This window comes from Nilaparvata lugens, chromosome 10 (genome assembly GCF_014356525.2).
Source record: "Nilaparvata lugens isolate BPH chromosome 10, ASM1435652v1, whole genome shotgun sequence".
NCBI classification, from domain to species: Eukaryota; Metazoa; Arthropoda; class Insecta; order Hemiptera; family Delphacidae; genus Nilaparvata; species Nilaparvata lugens.
In genome coordinates, this window is record NC_052513.1 from 6,849,392 (window position 1) to 6,874,510 (window position 25,119).

The 25,119-nt window shown below is 36.1% G+C and overlaps 1 protein-coding gene across 1 annotated transcript in view; it reads right to left on the minus strand.

Moving 5' to 3' along the window:
• The window catches only part of LOC111044919, a 310,482-nt gene that overhangs the window by 63,932 nt on the left and 221,431 nt on the right, over nt 1-25,119 (minus strand). Inside the window, exon 4 of the mRNA XM_039436186.1 lies at nt 11,373-11,509. Coding sequence (XP_039292120.1) covers nt 11,373-11,509 — 137 coding nt within the window. The remainder of the gene's footprint in view (nt 1-11,372; nt 11,510-25,119) is intronic.

A 25,119-nucleotide genomic window follows, 5' to 3' on the forward strand; every position in this document is an offset into this window, starting at 1 on the left:
ACAATTTCAATTTTATTGTTCAATTTCAATTACATTTCAAATAGAGGTTCAATAAAAGTACTGTATCTGTCTAATCAGAATTTGAATTTTTTAATCAGAATAACACTTTAGTCAATAAATATTACTAGTGGATGCTGAAATACAAAAAGAGACTTCAGTGAGAAACTCAATGCATTATTTCCATCTATGGACTATGGAATATGGTCAGTTCCATCGAAATTTGTGTTTTTTCCTTTCTTGGTCGATAAAATTACATTCATGGCATGCATATTTGCATTCATGCAAATAATTGGTTGTGTGTTGTAACTCATATGCGTTATCATCAACAACTTGAAAATAATTTGTTAATGGGAAATTGAAGTATAGGTACCATATAAGGGGTGAAAATAAGGCGATTTATGGCATAAGTGTACCTTTTCCCTCTTTATTTATGAAAAGTTTTTTCTAAAATCTCTTAAACTCCATACTCGAAGTTGGTCTTTAGCGAAGCTTGCAACCAACTAATCTCCTATTAAGTTATTAAATATTCCAAAGTCTGCGGCAAAATACGTTAGCAATAGGCCCACTGCTTTTCTTCATACAAGCGAGAAACTTATCAGTTTAATGCATGCATGCGTAATATTCTGATAGAGGTCTTGAAGAGGGAAGTGAGAAAAACTTATCACACGCATGTAAAAGCTTTTCAACTTTACAAGCTTCGCAACTGACATTGTTTTCTTTCATCCCGTCCCTCTCTCGAATGGGGTGGGAGAGCGAAAGAACAATAACAAGTGATGCTTACTGTGACAAAGCACTTGGAGGCTTAGTAGTAGTTCTGAGTGAATTTCTGGGGGTGAAGACGGCTTAGAGCAGCATTGTTCCAACATACATAATGGACGCATTGTGTGAAATATAATGTATGCAGTGGCAGTATGATACGCAACCCCGCTCCTTATGATTAATTGCTAGCGAACATTGATATGTGTTGAGAAGAGTGTTTATTGAGACAAAAAATAATCAGAATCTACACATAAACTATTATTGTAGGAAAATCTTCAAAATCCCAGGATCTGTACCATAAAGATCATGTAGCATGTAGGAGAGTAACCGAAAGAGCTCCTAAGTTGCTGAATTCCTTAGGGCTGTTTGCACAGTGAGAGCAATCAATAACTCATTTGAGAATAATGAAGCATATTCAGCCTCAGTGAGAGTCAGTTTAACTCATTTGAGTTAGTTGGTGGCTTAAACTCAAAATGAACCATATTATAACAAATGCGACTTTATAGAGAGTCAATCCGGTTTAAATTGACTTTTGATTTAATCTGGCACTGTGCAAACGGTTACAGGCTGTGTTATGACCGTTACAGGCTGTGTTTATGCTTCTGTTTATGTTTATGTTTATGCTATGTTTATGGAATAGGTTTCTTTTAAAGTTCCATGAGTCGAAGCCTATCTTCTATAAAAACTTGCTCAGAATCAGAGCTGCAATAGACGATGCTATGACTAGGAAAAAGATGGAGATTAAGTGAGGAGGGGGTGAGTGTTTGGGGAAAGATAAGCTTATATCTCATAACATTTCAATTTAATCAAGATTTAGAGCTCATAGAACTCTTCTTTTCGAAAAAGCTTTCTCTGATTGGTGCTCGTGTAATTAATCACGATTAAAATTTAACAGGCTTTTGTGAAACCGAGTCATATAGTTTAACATTGAAACCGATGCTACCAGAAACTCTGTGTTATAATAATATACAGTAATCGCTAATTGCAGAAAGGAAACATGTCCAACTTTTTCAAAAAAATGAACTATTTAATGTAAGATACATCGTTTACTGTAGGAAGGATACATGTCCAACTGAAAGCATTGTAATGACGACGTTTTGAATATATCGTTTACTACAGGTTTAGGTTCAGGTTTAAATGAGTTTTTTGTCTCTCCTGTAAAATTATGATAACTGGACATGTTGCTTTTCTGCAATTAGCGATTCAATTATTATGATCTTCAGGAAAACTAAGCAGGAGAGAATTCAATCATTCAGTTTGAGTATGTATATTTGAAATATCATCTGTCATATTTCTTGGAAGAATTATATTGGATAAGAGAAGAATTCAGAGTGGATAGTATATTTGGAGAAGAGAGAATATTATACTCTTGCTTCTTTCCCCCATCGATTTTCTTGACCGTCCAATCTTTCTTTCTGTCTTGTAGCATCCTCTCTGTAATGGTTTCACTTTCCTCACGGTACTATCCCGGATGTGATTTCTCAACTGGTAACCCTTCACTGACTTTCAGGAATCTCATTTCAACAGCCTTCACTTTCTTGATTGTCTTCAAGTTTTTGACCACCACTTACATCAACAAATCAAATATCGCGAGTATATCCAACATGGAAATTCTTGTTAGCTGTTACTCCATTCCAGTTCATTCTACAAAAAACCTTTAAATCTTTCAAGATTGTTTCCAAATCAAGTTTTTATTCAAGTTGAAGGATTATCTCTGATTCAACTATTCTTCAGATTTTTGCTCTTTTTCGCCTACCGAAGTTTCAACGGTTAATAAAAACTGCTGATTATAAACTTATAGAGTACTAGCCGTCAGGCTCGCTTCGCTCGCCATATCCGTCTAGCAAGGGGGCTCCGCCCCCTGGACCCCCGACTGGATCATCCAAGAATGAGATCAGCAGGCTCGCTTCGGTCGCCTGCATTTTTCATTTGAGCATTTTTATCATATGTTAGGACGATCCAGTCGGGGGTTCAGACTAAACGTCTGGCTAAACGGATATGGCGAGCGAAGCGAGCCTGACGGCTAGTAATATTATATGATATCAGGAAAAGCTCTGATTGAAGTAGCAGTGCCCAATCAATTTTCCCGTGATAAATGCATTTCAATCTTCAACTTGGTGCCTACCTAACAAAGTCAACTCAACTTAATGCCAACCTGACAAAATTATCAATCTAGTTACCAGTTAACAACTGTTTCGAAGAGGTACTCTCTCTAGATTATAGTTCTATATTAACATGTGTTATGGACATTTTTCAATTATAATTAAGAGAATAAGAAGAATATACATGCTAAAAGACGAACTTTAAACCCTTAAAAACCACCCTTAGAGTTAAAATTGAGGGGAAAATTGAAGCAAATCTCGCGGATGATCAATTCGGCTTCAGAAAGAACAAGGGCACAAGAGAAGCAATATTGTGTATCAGAAATATTGTGGAGAAAAGCTTTCAGGTGAACAAGCAGGTATACATTGCATTTGTAGACCTGCTTGAGGCATTCGATAGGGTGAATTGGAATGTACTGATGAAAGTATTGAAGGACATAAAAATAGATTATAGAGATAGAAGGATCATTCGAGAGTTGTACAAGGATCAAACAGCATTATTAAGGATAGGTGAGCAGCAGAGAGAGGCTGCTATAAGGAGAGGAGTGCGACAGGGCTGTAGTTTGTCACCATTGTTATTCAACATTTATATAGAGCAAGCTATCAATGAATGCAAGAAGTGCTGTAGTGGCATCAAGGTAAATGGAGTTCGGATTCAGATGCTTCGTTTTGCAGATGATATAGCTATAATAGCAGATAATAAAATAAGTTTAGAAAGAGCTCTAACCACCTTGCATGAGATTCTACGAAATAATATGATATGGAGATAAATAAGATAAAGACAGAAGTAATGGTCTGCTCAAAAGTCTCAGAGAATGTGTCCATTAAATTAGATAATTACGCCCTGAAGCAAGTAAAAATGTTCAAATATCTTGGAAGCATTATATCAGAAGATGGAAAAGATAGACTGAATATAAAGCGCCGAATCAGAGAAGCTAAGGCCGCGGCTCCACTGGCCGTAGCTGATCGCGCTACAAAGTGCGGTTGGTAAGTCAGAGAAATGAGAAGGCAGGAAACAAAAGGAGGTGGCTTCACTAGCGACAGTCTGCAGCGTGAAACATTTGACGGCGCGCCACAGAATGTAGTGTCGCGCGCAAATGGAACCCGTCCTATTCTACTGCTACATTTTGCCGCCACTACCTTGGCGCCACTAGCTGTAGATTGCAGCGTTAGTTGCGTCTCAGTCCAGTGCCAACTACCGACCAAGTAGCAAGGATTTTTGAGACATGAGATAAAATTCATAAAACTTGTCTGAATACTTTTTAACTTGCTATGCAACGTGTGGAACATGCCTTCAGACATCCTGTTGCTTAGTATTGGATGAATCCACCATTTTATCTTCTGTAACCGGCGTCGTCTCTAAACTAAAAGTACACTGAGTACAACAACATTACGAATGTTAACGTGCGGCATGATCGTTCATCGGTCATGTCTACCGGCACACTGACTGACTTCTACTGCTAGTGAAGCCACGGCGGCGCGACGGATTGCAGTTGGTTCTCTGTTGCCCGTGGAGCCACCCAACTGTCGCGTGTAGCGCGCGAAAATTACGGCGCGATCAACTACGGCCAGTGGAGCCGCGGCCTAAGGGTATGTTTATTAGTAAAAGGCAGCTTCTTTCCTCAAATAGTCTAACCTTGGAAATAAGAAAGAGACTAATAAAGAGTTGCATTTGGAGTATAGCTCTTTATGGGTCTGAAACGTTGACTATTGGTAAGGCTGAGGAAAAGACTCTGAATGCTTTTGAAGTGTGGTGTTGGAGGCGTATGCTCAAAATAAAATGGACAGACAGAGTTACGAATGAGGAGGTATTCCAGAGGGCGGCAGAAAAAAGATCTCTTCTGAATTTTCTCAAGGCCAGACGACATTCTTGGATTGGACACATAATAAGACACGACGCATTTACGTCAAGTATTCTGGAAGGTACAGTTGATGGACAAAGGGGTCGTGGGAGACCCCGGCTACAGTACTTAAGACAAATGACGAAGGATCTGGGTGCTATGAGCTATGAACAATGGAAGAGAGTAGCAATGGACAGATTTAGATGGAGGGCTGCCAACCAATCAAACGATTGAGCTGTAAGAAGAAGAAGAAGAGTTAAAATATTGCCAAAAGATTTCTTAGTGCGCCTCTAAAGGGCCAACTGAACATACCTACCAAATTTGAACGTTTTTGGTCCGGTAGATTTTTAGTACTGCGAGTGAGTGAGTGAGTCAGTCAGTCAGTCAGTCGGTGAGTGCCATTTCGCATTTATAGATGAAGCATGAAAATCTCTTTGATTTGTTGTATAGTTTCACTATTCCATGCGAATCCCTACGAGTTTTAGTGTTAAGTGTGGAGTATTCAGTTTTGCAACAATTTATCTGTTGATGGAGGAATTTGAAGGGAATGTTTGGAACACAATTTTTGACTTGGCAGCTATGTTTGGACTAGGTAAATGGTAAACATATCCAGAAACCCTTATTTTAATCCAATTTTCTGCTCCCCCAGGGCTTAGTCTTCAATATATTATGTATCGAAAGAATAAATACTTAAAAGTACTGTTTCAAAAAACACTTCACTCACATGGGCTACTTTTGAACAAATAAATAAAAACGATAATCTTGTAGTACTCTTTATCATTAGGGTCGAAACTAGTCGTTGAACTAATTTAAAGGTTTTTTTTTATAAAATAAAGGGTACTACAAGATTTCTATATTATTTTTATCTATTTAAAAATACCGTTATTGGTATTGGAATAATTCTAATGACAGTATTAAAAATTTGGTCATGGTTGATAAAACGCCCACGGCAGAGAATTATATAAGCAAATGAGCATGGTTTCCTTGAGGCAGAAGCTCGTCCCTTGTCTACCAATTGCATTGCTCACACAGATACTCAGCATACACTACACATGCACGTACGCTCACTCGCCTCGCCACTGCATAGGGAGATCTAGCAACTATTGAGTAGTAGTATTGTGCAATATGAACGTTTTCAAACACTGATAATAAGTAACAGCATCTCAGTTTGTTCAAACTAACTGCGAAACCACAATTTTCCATATAATATAGAAACCACTATTTTTGTATTAAAAGGAATTTTTCTTGAAATTTTTCCTGGAGGGGGGAACGTCAAGTTATGTCGCCCATGGATGATAAGAGGCTGTGAAGTTACTGGAGGAGTGAGACTGGTGCAGACCCATTTCATACTGAGACCTCATAGTGTTTAGTGTTGTGCATCTTAATTCACATTATATCCCAAGTGCCATTATTTTTGGATTACCGGTACTTCAGAGAACTCCATTGTGTTTGAAAATGTAAGTCTTGTAACCTTTTCGATTATTTTATTTCTGAAGATAAGGAGATTAATGAGTTGAGAGTAAGTTGGAAATGATGATTGATCGTTATTGCTAATGCAGAATATTGTAGGTTGAATAGAGCTCTGGAGTAGTTATTTCATTATAAGATTAGCCCCTATCAGAACCATAGAAAATATTCTAGAAGAAAGGTTATTTATTCAATTTAAGCAAGTACTAAAACAAAGAATTGATTGGGAGAGAAATAACAGATGCAATCAAGAACTGTTTCTCAATTTTCCCAATAATTATATCCATACAAATTCTAATTGTATTTAAGAGGTATGAATAGTCAATTCAGAATAGTCATTTGTGATTTAGAAGATGTCATTTGTAAATTGAGAATTCAGATTTGTAATTGAGATTTTTTTTTAACCCAGCTGATCTTGCTCACAACTTGGAATACAGAACAAAGGATCGAATTCTGCCAGAAAGAAGGATTTTTTATGATGAAGTAGAACACATGTGAGTGAATAGTTTTCTCATTTTGAACTAATAACTTTTCATTCTCATTTGACTGTTTCTCAATAAATCACTTTTATCGATAAATACACGTGATTACTTCTCAAATAAAAAGTTTGACTGGTCTCATTTACATCTGACTTCTCAAATACAAATAACAAATCCGAAATACAATAACTGATATCTTCTCAAATTGAATTGATACTTTCTCAAATACAATTTAAAAAATCTGGTGTGATGCACTCACACAACTTTCCTTGCCGTTATGAAAATTTATCAACTGACGCTAGTGTTCCCGCGCATCTCAAGTCTACTTTTCTAAGATCTGAGCCAGCTGGTGACAGGACAATAACGCTAGATATACACGAGATCTGCTATCTCTTCATAGTGAATGATTTAATAGAATCAACAGTTACCAACAGTTTGCAATTGACTAATCTTATTTTCTCGAATTTCGAGCTTATTTTCAATTTTAGGTGAAAATGTTACTGAACATTAATTGTAGAGATTCTTATACTCAATCTTTTCCACTCGAATTTTTTTTTCGTTGGAGCCGTTTTCGAGAAAATCGCGAAAAACCCTGTTTTTGACAACATTTTCGCCATTTCAGCCGCCATATTGAATTACATTTGATCGAAAATGTTTGTGTCGGATCCTTATAGTGTAAGGACCTTAAGTTCCAAATTTCAAGTCATTCCGTTGATTGGGAGATGAGATATCGTGTACACAGACGAACATACACTCATACACACACACACACACACACACACACACACACACACACACACACACACACACACACACACACAACACACACACACACACACACACACACACACACACACACACACACACATACAGACCAATACCCAAAAACCACTTTTTTGGTCTCAGGGGACCTTGAAACGTATAGAAATTTGGAAATTTGGGTACCTTAATTTTTTTCGTAAAGCAATACTTTCCTTACCTATGGTAATAGGGCAAGGAAAGTAATGAAACATATAGAAAACATGAAATTAGGGTACCTTAAATTTTTTTGAAAAGCAATACTTTCCTTACCTATGGTAATAGGGCAAGGAAAGTAAAAGGTGTAGATCAATAAGTTTCCATGAGGGTGGCCACTACCGACAGGACAAGTGTTTGAACATGTGTGTACACACATGCTCGTCATACGTGAGTCATCAGTGAAAGGCTTCAAATAAAAACATAAATGTTTGTCAGCAGCTTCTTACATAATAAAACAACCAGTACAATAAATAGAGCACTGGAAAATTACAGATTATAATGATGCAAAAATAATTTAAGCTCAAATAGAGCAGCGAAGAGAAAAAAAACGGGGATACCAAAACCTAACCTCAAAAAATTTTGTTCAGAGCCTTTCGTTGTGATGACACAACAATGTATGACGACATTTGTGTAATCACATGTTCACCAGACTTGTGCTGTCGTAAGTAGCCACCCTTAGCAATTATTAAGGTTGGTTATTCCATATGACAATGAGAGAGTGGAAGACGGAAAGAGAGAGGAGGAGTGGGAATCATAAAGTACGAGAAAGAAAGAGTGAGAGTTTAAAAGAGAGAGAGAGAACCCTCTGCTTCTACATCTTCTCCTTTTTCCCTTTTCTCAAATACTACAGCTAGGTCCATGTTATATTGGGAGTGGAAAAAGATAGAAAAACAGCTTTGCCGTTTCTGTGCCTTGTCACTGCCTTCTATAGAGGATAGCTGATACCGATATATCTGTTGTAATATTAACTGATCATTATTGTTTACAAGAATCAATATATTTCATTCGTCTAGAAATTTTAGTTTTTGAATAATACATTATTTCATGATCGAGATTAGATATTTTGTTAATTAATCATATTTCTGTATTGTGGAAACACGATCTGGTAACGTTGCTGAGCTGGAAGAGGACAGCGCTATCTGCTTTGTCGAATGATAGTCAAGGATAGCAACACCAATGTTAATTAAAGACTGTCATTGTAATGTAGACCTCACTATAATATAGTATGAATATATTACTTTTACTACTACTAATAGAGTATGAATTCCTACTTTGTTCCTTAAGGCTGCTTGGTACACTTTTTTAAATTGGATAACCTTTTTCTATATAACTTTTAAGATCACTATGAGAAAAAGTGGCAACTGAAATTTTTAAGTGGTCCAATAAGCGAGTTATGAGTTATTGAAAGTGGTAACTCCGTTTTCTTTCCAGATCATAAACGGTTTCGAATTTCCCATTGGAATTTTTTTTAATACATTCAGTACATCATTGGCTTTGTTCTAATCGCGATTTATGCAAAAATTAACAAGTTATCGAATTTACAAAAAATGTTACTTTTTTATTTATGAACGATATGAGGAATAAAATGTTTTAGCTTGGAAAGATACATTTTTTAAATTTTTAAGAGAAGCTCTGTTAATATAGTCGAAACCGTTTATGATCTGGAAAGAAAACGGAATCTGGGAAATTAGCACTTCAACAACCCATAACTCACTCATTAGACCACTTAAAAATTTCAGTTGCCACCTTTTTTTCACTCTTATAATGATCTTAACAATTATATTGAAAAAGATTATTCAATTTGAATAAAAAAAGTGTACCGTACAGTCTCAAAGCTGAAAATAACTTCACTTTACTTCCAATAAAGACAGATTCAAGTACGCCCACTCAATCATACAGCCGTCCAAGCTTTATCAGACTCCAAATCCGGTGCAAGCAGGTCTGAGAAACATCACGTCACGCTCTTACTATCTACGCCAACATCCTGCCAATAATTATTTACATCAATTTTCCTTTTATGCATGAGTCAGAAATTTAACTAGCTCTATCAGCATCCATATCCTGTTCCAAACATTAATTGAATTTGAATATTGATAAATGAGCAGGTTGAAAAATAATACTATAGTACCAGCGCTCGTAACGCGGCCAGGGGATCTTTAACTTACTGGTGAACTTCAAACAGCCCTGGATAGGACCGGAAAAATGGATAAACGAAATCTTGAACTTTTTATACAAATTCCAACTAACAAATCAAGTAAAAACAGACTACAAACAGAATCGAATTGGACTCAGAATTGGTAAAACCATTACAGTACCATTTGAAACATCTAAAGGCCTACTTCAGGGCTGCAGTACGTCCCCAACTCTTTTCAAAATCTATTTGGAAGACACCTTGAGAGCATGGAAAAGGAAATGTCAGGGAATGGGAATACCTATGAGAGAGGAGCATCTGTTCACCCTTTGCTTTGCAGATGATCAAGTGGTCATAGCCCAGGATGAGGAAGATCTGAGTTACATGATGCGTAGGCTGAAGGAAGAATACAAGGAGGCGGGGCTCGAAATAAACCTAGACAATACGGAGTACTTGCAAACAAATAGTGAAGTCACGCAGAATCTCAAAGTAGACGATGACGTTGAAATTAAAGGCACAGATAAATTCAAATACTTGGGGTATACTATTACGCAAGACGGGGGTACAGATGAAGAAATAAAGAGAAGGCTAGGGCAAACTAGAAGTTGTATAAGACAAATGCATCCCATAATCTGGAGTAAGAGTATCCACAGAAAGACCAAACAGATGATATTCCATACAATAGTCAGAAGCATAATGACATATGGTGCAGAAGTATGGGTTACGAACAAGCGAAGTAGGGGTAAGATTCTGGCTGTGGAAATGGAGTATTGGAGAAGGTGTTGCTGGGTCACCAGGTTAGATAGAGTACGGAATGAAGAGATTAGGAACAGAATGAAAGTTCAATCGGATATAATGAAGTTCATTGAGGACAAGAGACTGGTATGGTATGGGCACGCGAGAAGGGCTAGTGCAAGTAAGTGGATCGGAATTGTGACGGATTGGAGCCCATTGGGTAGACGGAAGCGAGGGAGGCCAAGGCGATCTTGGCGGGACGAGGTGGACGACGCCATGGAGGCTAGAAATCTCACAGATGGGGAGTGGAATGACCGACAAACATGGAAAATCCGACTAAAAGAAGGAAGGCGGTGATTCACCGTAAAATCCTAATATATATATATACAAATCAAGTAGCCCTGAAGAAATACGTTTCTAGAGCAGGTAATGATTTGAATGAAATTGTAATCCAATTTATTATTCCCATCATAATACAACAATACATAGAACTCAATGTGAGTTACTACTTAAACAATTTCAGCTTAATAAATTGAATGAGCAAGTACTACTGTAATTAAATTCTCTCCTCAGTGCACTGGGTGTGATTTATACATTTGAATATAATTAAACTGAAATGACGGTGTGATCATTGTAGAAACTGGAGAGAGAGAAAGATTGAATGAGTGGATTTGTTAGTGTGTGAGGAAGGAAGGAGGAGAGAGAAAGAGAATTAGAGAGGAAGAAAGGTTGGAGGAAGAAGAGAGAGATAGAATGGAGGAAGGGATTGAGAGAGGTAATTGGAGAGAAAGAGAGGGAGATAGAGAGAGAGAGAGAAACAGAGAGAGAGAGGGAGAGAGAAGGGAGAGAATGAGAGAAAGAATTGGAGAGAAAGTAAGATAGAGAGGAGAAGAAGAAGATGAGAAAGTGGGAGAGAGGAAACGTCAATGAGTAATTGGGTGAGAGAGTAAGAGATAGAGAGTTAGGATTACTAAAGATTGTGACTCCAGTGATTGCTACAGGAAGGAGAGAAATAGAGATTGAGGTGGCTAGAGAGAGGGTGAGTGAGAGAGTGGCTTACCTGAACAATATCTCCATATTCGCCACCCCCAGCGGCTAGAGTGAGATGACAAATGTAGGGCAAACTATCCTCCCGAGGCCGGTGGAGTTCCAACTCATAAGTCCTCCCAATTTCACCATAGTAAGTCCGATTGCAAGCTGGAACAGAAACATGAAATTTATGTGTAATGCACACTTAAGCCCATGCTTATCAAGTTGCCTTTGGCTGGCCTTTGTTCCGGCACTGCAGCCTTGATAGGGTGTAGCCAAATAGGGTCCCATTGTCCTTGAGTACAACAGAAACTCATGTACTGAGTCATGTACTCTAGAATGCACTACGGTTAATTGAAAATGAGTATTCAATTTTTAATGGTGGCCTAATTATTCAAGTGCTCTGTTCATCTGGTTTAAGCATAAATAGTTTTCGTTATTATTGGAAAACTTCGCTGAGAGAGAACTCATGATTACAGGGTTTTTCTACACATTCATGAATAAACATTTGAATATCACTGAAAAACTTGAATGTTATTTGGAGAGAAGTTTTCAATTTTCGATTCTAACCTAATTATTCAAGTGGCTCGTTCATTTGGTTTTAGCATATACTTTTTTATTGTTATTGGAATACTTCGATGAGAGAAAACTTCTGATTAGAGAGTTTTTGCACACATTCATGAATAAGCATTGGTACTCATTTCTATTTATTATACTCAGAAATACTAATGACCCTTTTTTCTAGTATGTTAAATGTCGGATTATTCATTCTTTATACAGGATATCAGCTAATGGTTATTTCAGAATTCACTACAGTTAATTGAGAACTAATACACAGCTGAACTCCAATGTATCTCGTCACAAGAAGATAATCTCCTTTAATCCGTTCATTGGAAATTGAAATTTTTAAATTATTTATTCACAATATTACAAAAAGTATTCATTAACAATATCATTCACAATATAACAAAATGTATTCATTTACAATATTACAAAAAGTAACTTTACATATCACCTGAAGATAATGTCCATTATTATTATAATCATTAATTTTTTTTTGCATTCTTGAACCAAACGATTTCAATAACTGAAGTACGGAGGGTGAAACAAATTTGTCCAATCTGATACGAGATACAATGTATTCATACAAGCAATTGATATTGAGTTTTATACTTTTAGATAAACGATTATGTTGATTTAGCAAAGAACAGCCTTACATTGTAGTCATATCGATAGCTGTAGATTGTTTATTCTATGGTTATAGTCATTTGAACTAAACAATGCTGATTCTCAACCTATTATTAGAGAAAAGAGAAATACTTTCTTCTCTTAGAAAAAAAAGAATTTTCTCCTCTTAGAATGAGCAGAATTTTCTTCTCTTGGAGACAAAGGATATTCCTTTGTCTTAGCTATTATAAACAGGAATAGATGCTAGAATTTGGAGACAAAGGATATTCCTTTGTCTTAGCTATTATAAACAGGAATAGATGCTAGAATTTTATCATAACCCCACTTTGAGGTGAACGTATTAAAGTTTCCAACTGTATAGTAATAACAACCATGAAAGAAAGTCCTCGAAAACATTCAAAATATAAGACTCATTACAATAGCACAGATTCCTCTCATTACTTGTAACGTTATAACCTACTTAATAACTTGTGAATGCTAATTGCCGACTTAATGGGAAGAACTTAGGACATTCACTGGTGATTCAATCACACGATTCGTTGAATTTGACAGGGAAAGAGGCGCTGGCGTGAAGGCGCTTAGAAGCGGCGTTTATGTTTTTCACTTTGGCCATTGTGGATTTTCCACTCCTGATGGGGGTCATCAGTTTTCCAAGCAAATTGCATTCAGCATATTTCGCGCGGGTGAGAGGCGGCGGAAAGCGGGAAATTTATTTTCCAGCTCCCATCACCGGGGAAGACCAGGACTAAGTGAGGCTTTTCCTTTGTGGAAGGGTCACTGTAATTGATGAGCTGCTACCAGCAACGAAACCCCCTACATTGCGCTTTCAAAGCTGTGGCAGAGCCCTAAACACCCCCACCCCCCGCAGGGAGCAACACTGCGTTTCTAATACAACGTTCTCAATATGTTCTGTTGTGCAAAATTAATGAATTACTCAGGCCCTCAATAGGTGGCTGCTATTCGTTTCTCTTTTATTGTCGGCACAATGCAAATTCGGTCCCATTCGGCCGACGGCTAATAGCCATTAAAGAAGTTGTTTCCAGTCGGCTTGTATCGAGATTGTAAAAAGCTCTCAGCTCACCCAAGAAAAATGACAACGGCTACATTGGATCAATGAATAGATGTCAAAATGCTTAGGAGACCATTGTACGTTGCTCAAGAATGTTCATATCAACCTTTTATAAGTATAAAGATTTTGACTTTAAAATAGCAAATACGGATATTAAGAAATTTTACAAATGCGATACTCTAATGAGAAAAATGTTTCTGCACTAAATTTCCTCTGCAATTCAAATGATGGAAAAATATTGTTGGATTGATGAGAACATGATCCTTGATAGTTCAAATATAATGAATTGATAAGCTAAATATAGGTGACAATCACCTACCGATTGATATCAAAGATTGTCAGGTGAGGAATATTTTTTTGAAAAAAAAACCCGAAAGCATCTTTTAATGGAGGACGACATTAACAAATATTTTAATATTGTAGTATAATTGAATTGTAACCTTGTTATTATATAAAGATAAGGAAGCTTATTCTAAATATAGTTCAATAGTTTAAAGGTTTCGCTGAAATTCAAATTATTAGTTTTTAAGGCCGGCTGATGTTATTCTCGAGAGTTGTGTGTATATATTTAAAAATTATGTTTCCCAAACAGGTTTTTACCTTTGGGCTTTATTGTCTTGAAGGATATTTATATATTTTTGTTTTGTGAAATTGTATTGACAATAAAGAAGTTTCAAATCATATTGACCAATATTGATTGATAAATATGGAATATTAATATAATAACCAATAATACACCAATTATCCGAACTCCGATTATCCTTAGAATAAAATAAGTAGGCCTACGCGAAATTTCCGCCAATTTCCGTGAAATTCAGATATGTTCAAAAATCATTATCATTCTTTTAGTGAAGTTCAATCCTTACAGTAAAGTATTCAACCAGTTATAATCAGTATGAGAGTAGATCATATTAGATGGAACTTTTTTCTCTTAAATTACCGTTTTCTATGGAAGCTCCAATGTTCACCCAAGTATTTGATTAATTATAAATAGAAATGATGATAATTTCTCAACTAATCAACATACATTGTACAATATATTGCAATCAAAACATAAATGGTGTAGCAAATCCCTCCGCATGCACAATAAATTGTATATCAAAGTCTTAATGGAACCTCTTAGGTACTTCCTGTGAAGGAATAACAAATATTAAACGAATGTGGCTCGGTCCTAATTAATTTAGATTGTTGGAGTTCTATACTGTATATATAAATATTATAAATTTACTATGAAAGAAAAATCCTAGAGAAATTGAAAAAAAAACGGAGCAAATATATAGGATCTGTAACAATATTCATTGTTCCAATTGTGAATGATGAGGATTATGCGAATTATCATGAGAAGTCAGTCCTGTATAACATTTTATTTCGCTGCTTTGCTTTTCTGCGTTGTGTTGTGTCGACTTTGTTAGTGTGTGCGTAGAAGTTATAGTACTCAGAAAATCAACGACTTTCCTGGAGCACCAGTCTGGTTCATGACCTTATGAGGCAAGGAATTTGTGTCCAATTGATTATCAATCATGCCTTATTTGGTTGGGAATTTGGAAAATAGCTGTCACTTGATGGGAGAATGTATCTTAAATTATAGTTGTACCGTTCCTTTCTATTGGCAGAAATTCACAATGAATATTGTAACAATATTGATTGTTCCAGATCAAGCGGGTTTATTGCTTATCTGTCGGTTATCCATCTCAGTGATGAACAATGACGAAAATACATTTCTGAACCAAATAAGTTTATGTAGGCCGGAAACCTTTGATCTAGAGGCTGTTAGTTGAGAGACGCTATAACTCGCATTCTCAACGTTTCGGGCTCTCAATCCGAGCATCGAACCTTTTTTATACATGCTTTTACATGGACACTCTTGGGAGTGTTAGGGAGGAAGGCATTGCTCTCTGCACCAAACCTAAGTGATGTATGAGAGAAGGACTCTCCAGAGCCCAGCCCATAATTCCACTCTCTTGGCAGAGATCGTACTCAGTCGATAAGGAATCCCCTGATCACAAAATACTGAATTCAAGCAGCTCACAAAATGCGCCAAGTTAATACTATATGGGAGAGCGTGGTTCAATCCAGATACAGTAGGCCTAAATAATAAGTTGAAGCAGTGATACTACTACCGTATCAAATATTAGGTTGAAAATTATACATTTATATTCATAGTATTAATTAAGCCTGTTAAACACACATTGATTTTTGTTCGTACGATATTTTGGCCGTCCTTATGAATTCTAGCATATTAAACGGAGCTTGACAAACATCATCTGTTCAATCTAATAGAATTTATAAGGACGGCAAAAAATCGTATGAACTCGATGTGTGTGTAGCTAGCCTTACATACAGTAGCTATATAGTTATATAGTTACTGCTTGTTATATAGTTAATTATATAGTTATATAGTTACTGTAGCCTTACATCATTACTGATGTTGCACAGTGGAAGCTTAGGCTCAACTCACACTCGACTGAGGTCGAGAAGAGACTCGACTCTAGTCTAGAGCATGTATTTCCAATAAAAATAATGGTGACACTCAGATCAGTCGATTCTAGTCTCTACGACGTCACCATTTGGAAACACAAGCCCTCGAATGGAGTAGAGTCTCTTCTCGACCTGAGTCGCATAAGTGTGAGTTGAGCATAAACTGAATAATTATTGAATCAGCTGGTATTTTAATCTAAAAATGAATGAAAACTCATGGATTTGATACAATTTGAAGGGGGTTTCCGTTTTAACTAACTCTAACTTATGTAAAACGGACTGTGTAATGGAAAAAATTCACTCCAAGTGATTGCTAAATATCTTTTTGTTTAGTTGAGAAGTTGATATTGTGGTAATTATTCATATTGAATGAAAAAGACTAAGAAATTGTCAAAAAACCACAGATTTATTGATACTTAGAAAGACCGGTTTCGGTTATTACACCATTGTCAATCTCTGAGAAACAAAGGGGAATCTCTCAGTTTCTCAGAGATTGACAATGGTGTAATAACCGAAACCGGTCTTTCTAAGTATCAATAAATCTGTGGTTTTTTGACAATTTCTTAGTCTTTTTCATTCAATTGCTAAATATAGTGATTCACTTCAAATGTGGTAAAATATTGAATGCAAGTATCTACTTGCAGCTCAGATACTGGATTAATTCTTGATGATCGAATCTGATTATAATTCTCGTAATAACTTGGTTATTGATCCATGATTTTCAAGAATGCTTGATGAAATGAGTAATGAGTACAAGAACAACACTTGGAATAGGGTATTGGAGTTTACCAAGTACAGAGTTGTATTTAACAAGTTGAAGGGGTTTTTATCGAAAAAATTATATTACAACTTCAAGCTTTGGTAGATAGTGGATCGCAATGTAGTCTCATACAAGATGATATATTTCAATGAATAAAAGATAAAACTGGATTAGCTACTCTACCAAGAACCGATGTCTATATATCAGGTATCAACCCAGGACGGCGAATACGAATAACAACACAATGTTTTCTGGAGATGAACCTACAGGAACGTAACTTCGCATATACATTACTCATCTTACCAGTACAAGGACCACACATCATAATAGGCACAAATTCCCTCCAACATTTTTAAGCCTGTTCAAACACTTGAATTTCAAGCTTTCACAGAAAAAGATTCTACTGAAGTGATAATTCCACCTAATTTAGAAAAACATAATGGTGAAGTCAAAGAAGTCAAATCTACTCATTATATGAAAGGTGTCTCAAGAGCCTGAAGTATACATGAACTAGAAACTATTGAACATCTAGAAGTCTCAAGCCTGACAGAGGATGTCAATATATGAGACAATGTAGACCCAAAGAAATTTTTTTCTCAAAAAATTCTCAATTAAATAGTGGATGAATCGGATAATTCATGTTCATGAGAATCAAGATTGATGCTTTATTTAGAAATTTAGCAATAATTGAAAATGACAGTATCCAGGTTTCTCTCTTCTTGTTGACATTACCTATTACATTTTTATAGTAGAATAATTACTATACAAGGGCAGAATGGAAAACATTGAAGTAAAGAAGAGAGATTCTAATTCTCATTATAATTCCACTTTAATTAGTATATCCTAGTTTATAATTAAGATGGCCCGTATTGATTAAGTTCTACCGGCTATTCCATATCCTGGACTCCCATAATATAATTTGCAATAAATGAATAGTTTAAATTGTAACCACACTTCAGTTAAATTTCATCAGATTGATGGTTTTTCCTCATGACCCGATTTTCTCTTTCCCAGTCCTGCAATCTGTTTTCCCTGAACAAACTCCACTACAAGGGGATATGGCAGACTGCCAGTATGATTTTCCATTGTCATGCATGACGGGAGAAAGCTTGCTTCTATCTCCAACTTCTGTACTAGACCATTTTCTCAACGATGGTTCAGTATCATATTCCTACCGTACCCTTTCTTCGATAATATTTCAAATTGAATGGATTTTTCAAGAAATATTCCACCCGTTCAAAGGCAATGAATAGAATCACAGTCAAATTATATATAAATTTAATAGAATACAAGAGCTACATAATAATACCTCTTTTAGACATTGTGACAATTATTATTTTCTTCCCTCAATAACAATGTGGATTATGGGACTATCCTATCCTATTATATTATGCGAGCAATCTCCGTATATTTATATATTTGTATTCTTATATCTGGTTATTTATATGTTCAACGGATCTCGAAAACGGCTCCAACGATTTTCACAAAATTTGGAACATAGTAGGTTTATGATATAAAAACTCGATTGCACTAGGTCTCATCCTTGAGAAAACTCGCTGAACTACATTAAAAGGATAATTCAACCTTGGCTGAAACAGCTGTGGATGGTAAAAAAGTGAGTGAGCGAGTGAGTATGTGAAAAATCAAAATATTGCATCCCCGAAATTCATAAGTTGACATATTATAGCTAGCTGTGAAATATAAATACGATCATTTTTGAGAATTGTGTTCTGTTTATCAATAAATAAAAATAACGAGCGAAGCTCGGTGCCCCGATATTGTATAATAAGGGCAACATGTGTTGTAACAATCAATTTTTGAATAATAATGAAATAATGGAATGTAATCAATGGGATATAATGTATCCGAGTGTTGAATATATTACATTACATCTTTTCCTATCAAATCTGTACTTCAACAATGCTAGTCTTTCAATATTTCTTCTGTTCCTTGAACAGGAAACCTTTGTTTACTGTCTTGGTCTCTTAAGAAGCTCAATAAATACAATTTCAAATCCCGCTGTTTTGGTTTTTAATCATTTGAATTGAAAATATACAGTTTCTTGGAACATGTCTCAGTTATAATCCATCCAAATTAATAATTCAATTGCTTAATCACTTTCTGTTTAATCATTTAATTGGAATGAAAACACAAATTGAAATTGTCAACCATTATTGTTATTTTATAATACTATAATATTCAAATAACATGGTTTCGTTGGTACAGGAACTGCTGTCGTGACAGCATCTTTTCGTGGCAGCTGTTTGTTTACAACGTTTACGTTTACAGCTGAAGATGTGGCTGGTGAAGCCACTAAACAAGGTTCTGTTGATATTATAGTATTAATATCGGAGCACCGAGCTTCGTTCGCTATTTATTCATAAACTATTAAACAGAACCCAATTCTTTAAAATAATTGAGAAAAGACTAACAGGCACAGCCCAAAACTGTTTCTTCCCCGAAATTTGATTTATACTCTATAAATAGTCCAGAAAGTAGGTTATGTTCCATACACTTGAACTCAGGTTCAATTTTCAGTCCAAATATTTTGAAAGAAAAAAAGTTCTAATTTAGATTATTTACAAACCAAAAATGAATACAAAATAACACTCACTAATCACCTAATTGTCAAATGATGAATAACTTTGAAAATATTATGATATACTCCAGTTTAAAATCTCAAGATAATATTTCTCGCTGATTGATTACACAGCTGGAAATAATGCTGTCTCTCCCCACACACGTATCCTTTGTTTCGACAGACGACGAAATTATCATCTGTTTTTCAAGGATGAATAATTGTTGTTATCCTTTGGTTGTCACTCAGCGAGTTTTCACAGGGATGAGACCTAGTGCAATCACATTTTTATATCATAAACCTACTATGTTCCAAATTTCGTGAAAATCTTTAGAGCCGTTCTCGAGATCCGTTGAACATAAATAACCAGATAACCAGATATAAAAATATAAACATATTTAAAAAATTGCTTGCTTAATATAATAGGATATGATAATAAAAGTGGTTGCTAATTTCAATTTGTGTTTTCATCAGGGAAAAGTACCACAACATCACACACAACACAACACTGTAAGGTGACATTCAATTGAAATAATACCCAATCCTTCTCTTTCCCTCGAATCGATAAAAACATGGAGTGATAACGATATTTTATCGAGTTTGTTAGTAACGAATGTCTGTTCCTGACCGTCGACAAAAATATATTATTTGCGGTTACCATGGCAACCAAACAGCGTTGTCATCAACAATTCTCCAGCAGCATCCAACAGGAGACTCATGAAATTTTCATCGCCCCATCAACTGAGAAAGGCCAGACTTCTCCTGTTTCAGACGACAAAACGATCCCACAAGACCATGTGATATCCCCTCCCTCTTTCCTCACCACTAACAACATCCTCAAAATTTTGGTCTTGGAAAACCAATTACGTGAGCTACTCTAACGGTGAACATCAACCGAAATCAATTTGCGATAGAGAAAATCAAGACGGAATTGTTGGGAATTTATGACTTGGTTTATAGGGCTTTAAAAAGTCAATTCTCCACGTTGGCTTTGCAATGCAGTTTCTCAAGGAAATTTATAAGGGCGCGTTGTTTAGAATACTGAGGATATTCAATTTCAGGTTCCCTTCTAGCTGCTTATGAAAGCGTTTTGTTATGAATTACGCGGGTATTTCATTATTTGTGATGACTTTCCTACTTTTCCTCCTGAACTTGTCTGTATGCTACAGTTCAAACACTTTTGTAAAAGTCTTATCCTCCTGTGATATGTTCAAATGTGCTCTTGTAAGTAATATTTTTTTGGTAGAAATAAATATTCCAATAAATATTTATTGTATTTAATTAGAGCTCGGAAACGTAGGTTGGTTCTGTAAAGTACATCAATCTTTGTTTCTCCAAAGAGTGCGTTCTATACAGTGAATGCTGATTTTTTGACGAATATAATGCTCAACTCAATTATTACAACAGCCCATAACACAAGTACTATTGCACACTACTTTCTTCACATCTATTTATCGTCTTCTTCACAATAGTCCTTCTTACCTGTGCTCACTCTACTTAATTATATTTTCATTGCAATCCTTCTCTACCCTCAAACATTCTCATCTTCTTTCTCTAGTTCTCCATCATACTCTTTACTGTAACGTTCTGCTTCGATTATTCATTTCCTCTAGCTCCTTTACTACTCGACCTATTAACATTGTTACTCCTTCGTCATTCTACTTCTCCTTCTACTCATCTTGATCCTCCCTCTCCTTCTTCTCCACATTCCCTACTTCTGGCTCTCTATCTTTTTCTTATTCCTGCCCATTCATGCTCGCTATCTCCTCTCCTCGCAGTATCACTTTTTTTCCGACTCCTCCCACTACTCCTCTTCCTCCTCCTCCACCACCACCTCCTCGTCCTCCTCCACCACCTCCTCCTTCTCTTCCTCTACGTCTACCATCCTTCTGCTCTTCACAATTTTCCTTCTCTTTCTGATCTACCTCCTACCCATCATCCTCTCTTTTATTTCTATTAGCTCATCATCCCTACTTACTAGTATCTAGACATTAACTTCCTCTTACCTTCTACCAATCTTCATACTCTTCCTAGAAACAACCCTCCACAGCCTCCACTCTGATCTCTCCTCCACCTTATTATTCTTCTTCTGTTTTCCAATCTCTATTTCCTCTCCTCTCAATCATTCTCCACCATCTCCCTCATACTCTTCTTCCTTAACCATTTTCCACACTCCTATCAAATCTGACTCAACCCAATTTTCTCCACCTCTTTCTAATCCTCCTCTGTCACACCTCCTCTTCCACATCAATTTACCCCACCTCCTTCTCCACAAATCAATCTTCTCCTCTACGTTTTCCCGCAACTAACTGATAACAGAATATCCATGAATGCCTGCCCTAGCAGCCTTTGCACGCCCTACAAAAGGGCCTCAACGTCGCTCATTGTTGGCCCTTTCTCCTTCCTCTCTTCGTGCTGCTTGTTCAGTCGAAATAATTGACAAAGTAAATTCAAACAATACTGTGAATGAAATGGCGACGGCTGTAGAGATTGTGCTCGCTCCGACCTAGCAAAACGTTTCCGGGTAATTAAACAGCTATCATAATAGCTCGGCTGCTCCAACTCACGGCAAAAACGCAAGCAAAAGTTGTTGATTCTGTCACATTTTGTTTGTACTCAAACCGTTGATGACTCAGCTCCCATGAAATAGAACAGAAATTTGAATGAAGGAAGATAATTGTGTACCGCTTCCCGAAAACTCCAATTTGTGTTTGAAATTTGAAAAACATTGGGGCCCGGTTACAAAGCATTCGGTTAAATTTTAATCGTGATTAATCTCATGAGAACCAATCAGAGAAGCCTATTTATTCAGAATAATTATCAATTTATTCTATTCCATATTCTATGATCCATTTCAGTGGGAAATAATTCTGATCTACATGATTCCGCGGATTCCGGAGCACTTCTCTCACAAATCAATTCTGAGGAAAACGAGTTCTCGTGTCGTACGATCTGACATCACTCTCAAGTAAAACTAGTCTATAATAGATTTTAATGCTGTGTTACATGCTCATTTGTACATTATGCTCTGATATTGAATTACACAGAGAGAGACGATGCAATCATCTCAAATTATTATATATTATTATTATATCTAGTACTGAATTTATGTAAATAAATTTAGCAGTTGTAAGGTCATGTCAGAGGCCCTGAAATTGATCAGTTGCGACCTGAAAACTCTGACACAAGACCTGAGCCAGCCAGGTAACTAGATATTATTATTACATTCAATCAATCAATAATTTCATTCAATTCAATACAATATACATAAATGAAATCAAAATATGAAACAAGACAATCAAAAAATACATTTTTTATAAAATACAAAAACAGGCTTCATGGTGGGGTGTGCTGGGGAAAAAGAAAGGAGGAAAATACCTAGCCAACTATGGTTTTTTATGTAATAGGCAGGTAGTGGGTATAATCGTAAGGAATGAAGGGTGAAGAGGAGCGGGAAAGGAAGGAATTTGAGAAGAAGGTAGAACAAAAAGAGAAAAAATATGAGCAAAAATTGAAAGCGAGTCCACTTTTAACAAATGTATAAAAAAGAAATGACCTTGCAAACAGTAGTTAAGATTATCTCAATAGTTCACCGCGAATGAAACTTTCTGGGTCATAATGATTTTAACCACGTATTAACTTCATTACACAGAGAAAGAGAACCAATAAATGATATAATTTTATAGTAATTATTTCAATAGTTCAAAAGGCTCATTCATAACGACCAAACGTAGGAATAACTGCTCCTTGAAGTGAACTTGGTAGCAAATGACATCAAAGGGGTTGATGTATTTTTGGTTTTCGGTAGGCTACTATCAAGCCGCATCCAATAAGCTGAAGAGCTCAAATTTCCACGAATGATGACGACGACGATCGCTGAATATTTGTCAAGATTATTGCAAATTTAAAGTAGAAACCGCTCATGTGCGATTATATGCAGCATAAGCTGGGACAGTCGACTGAAAATGAAATACAGTGTTTACCAGGCAGCATCAGCATTCCTCTAGGGCACGTTTAAATGAGATTTTATGCAGCGGCTTTTCCACAACAGATAGCAGCACTATAGATGTGAGATTCACTTCAGAATAGATTTAATGGGAAGCATCGAGGTTATTTATAAGAAAAACTGACAGTATGGAGTGAATCAGAGCATAGGCTTTGACTAGGGGCTGTGAACATCGGAAGGTTTTCCTTCATGGTAAACCAGCTCATCGTTCAGTTAAGTTTTCAGTTGGACGCACAACTCAAAGGCCGCCTGTCTCACGCACGCGCGTCACCCGCCTATTTCACACAGATATTGCTTTTTTAATCTTCAGCTTTCAAGAGAAATCCATCGTCATGGGATAGTCGCCAATGGTGATGCAGAGGAATCGGATGAGTGTTGATGATTATGATGATTACTGGGGTTCGTGGCACGTGTTCGTAACTGGTTTTCTGTCTCTTTGAATCATGATTGTTTACACCTTCTTAAAATTGATTAAACATTGAAAGTACTATAATTATTCCTTTTTGCTGAGAGCTAACTCATAGACTAGTAGATTGGTAATGAAAACGATGGTGAGAAGTGATAAGAGATGATGTGTGCTGAGAGGAGATTGGATCTCCAGTTATATATATGGGGTTTGAATCAAAATCTCCCAATTACTAGATGATAAGTAATCGTATGAAATGCAAAAAATGATGAAATAATATTGATGACATATGAATATCGATAAAAGATTTCAAAAGCGCTACTTGAAAATCGCTTAAGAGCTGAAACTAGTATAGATTATATTAGTGCTCAAATAAAAAAGTAATATCTTAATCCTAAATTGATTAATGAATATTTACATTCAGTCTACGGCAAGTGTTGTTTTGATTTACGGTTACTGATTCTTCTAATCTGAGCTGGATGGAGAATTTAAAGAATGTGGCCTGTCAATTGAGTTGTTTACATGCCTCGATGTGACATCTTCCACATTATTATAAATGCTATAAGGGAAGACAACATAACTAGTCCAATTAATTTTTAGAATGATAGAAATTCTTCGTTTTCTATCTTATTCTGTCCAAGCTTATTCTATATTTATTATTATACTTTTCATTTTAACAATATTGTATTCATACCATGATCGGGCATGCTCGTTTGCAGGTTATCTGTGACTGTCTAATTTTCAATATGAAATACGTCCACAATAAACAAACTTCAAAGTTAAGTGAGTGAGTGTTTTCTCAACGTCATGTTCCCGTGAACCTTTTGCAGCCACCCATTTTCCAGTATATTTTCCAGCCACCCATTTTACAATATAACCAGTAATTTTATGTTTTACAAACATTAATCACTACTCAAAATAATGTATGATTCTGATTACCCCTCCAAGTTATCAAATGATTTGTACTACTAAATGAATAGACTACTTTCCAGTTATATCTACTTGAATATTGCTAATATAAGCTTAAGAAATTTTCTCTTAAGATGTTGATTACAGACAGTGAAATGAAAAATGCTTTTGTACGGTACAAAGATTCGGTAAACGTCAGCTGCTGTCTAGCTCTAGAAGATTGTGAGTCCTTTTCAAGAAGCTGTGAGTAAAAGTTCATATCAGTGGAAAGTAAACGTGTATATTTATAGACGGGACGATACACAATACGAGATCGCGTCTGGGGAGAAATTTCATGAGAAGAAAAACATCTTGTATAGTTACAAAGAGCAGAAAGAATGTGAA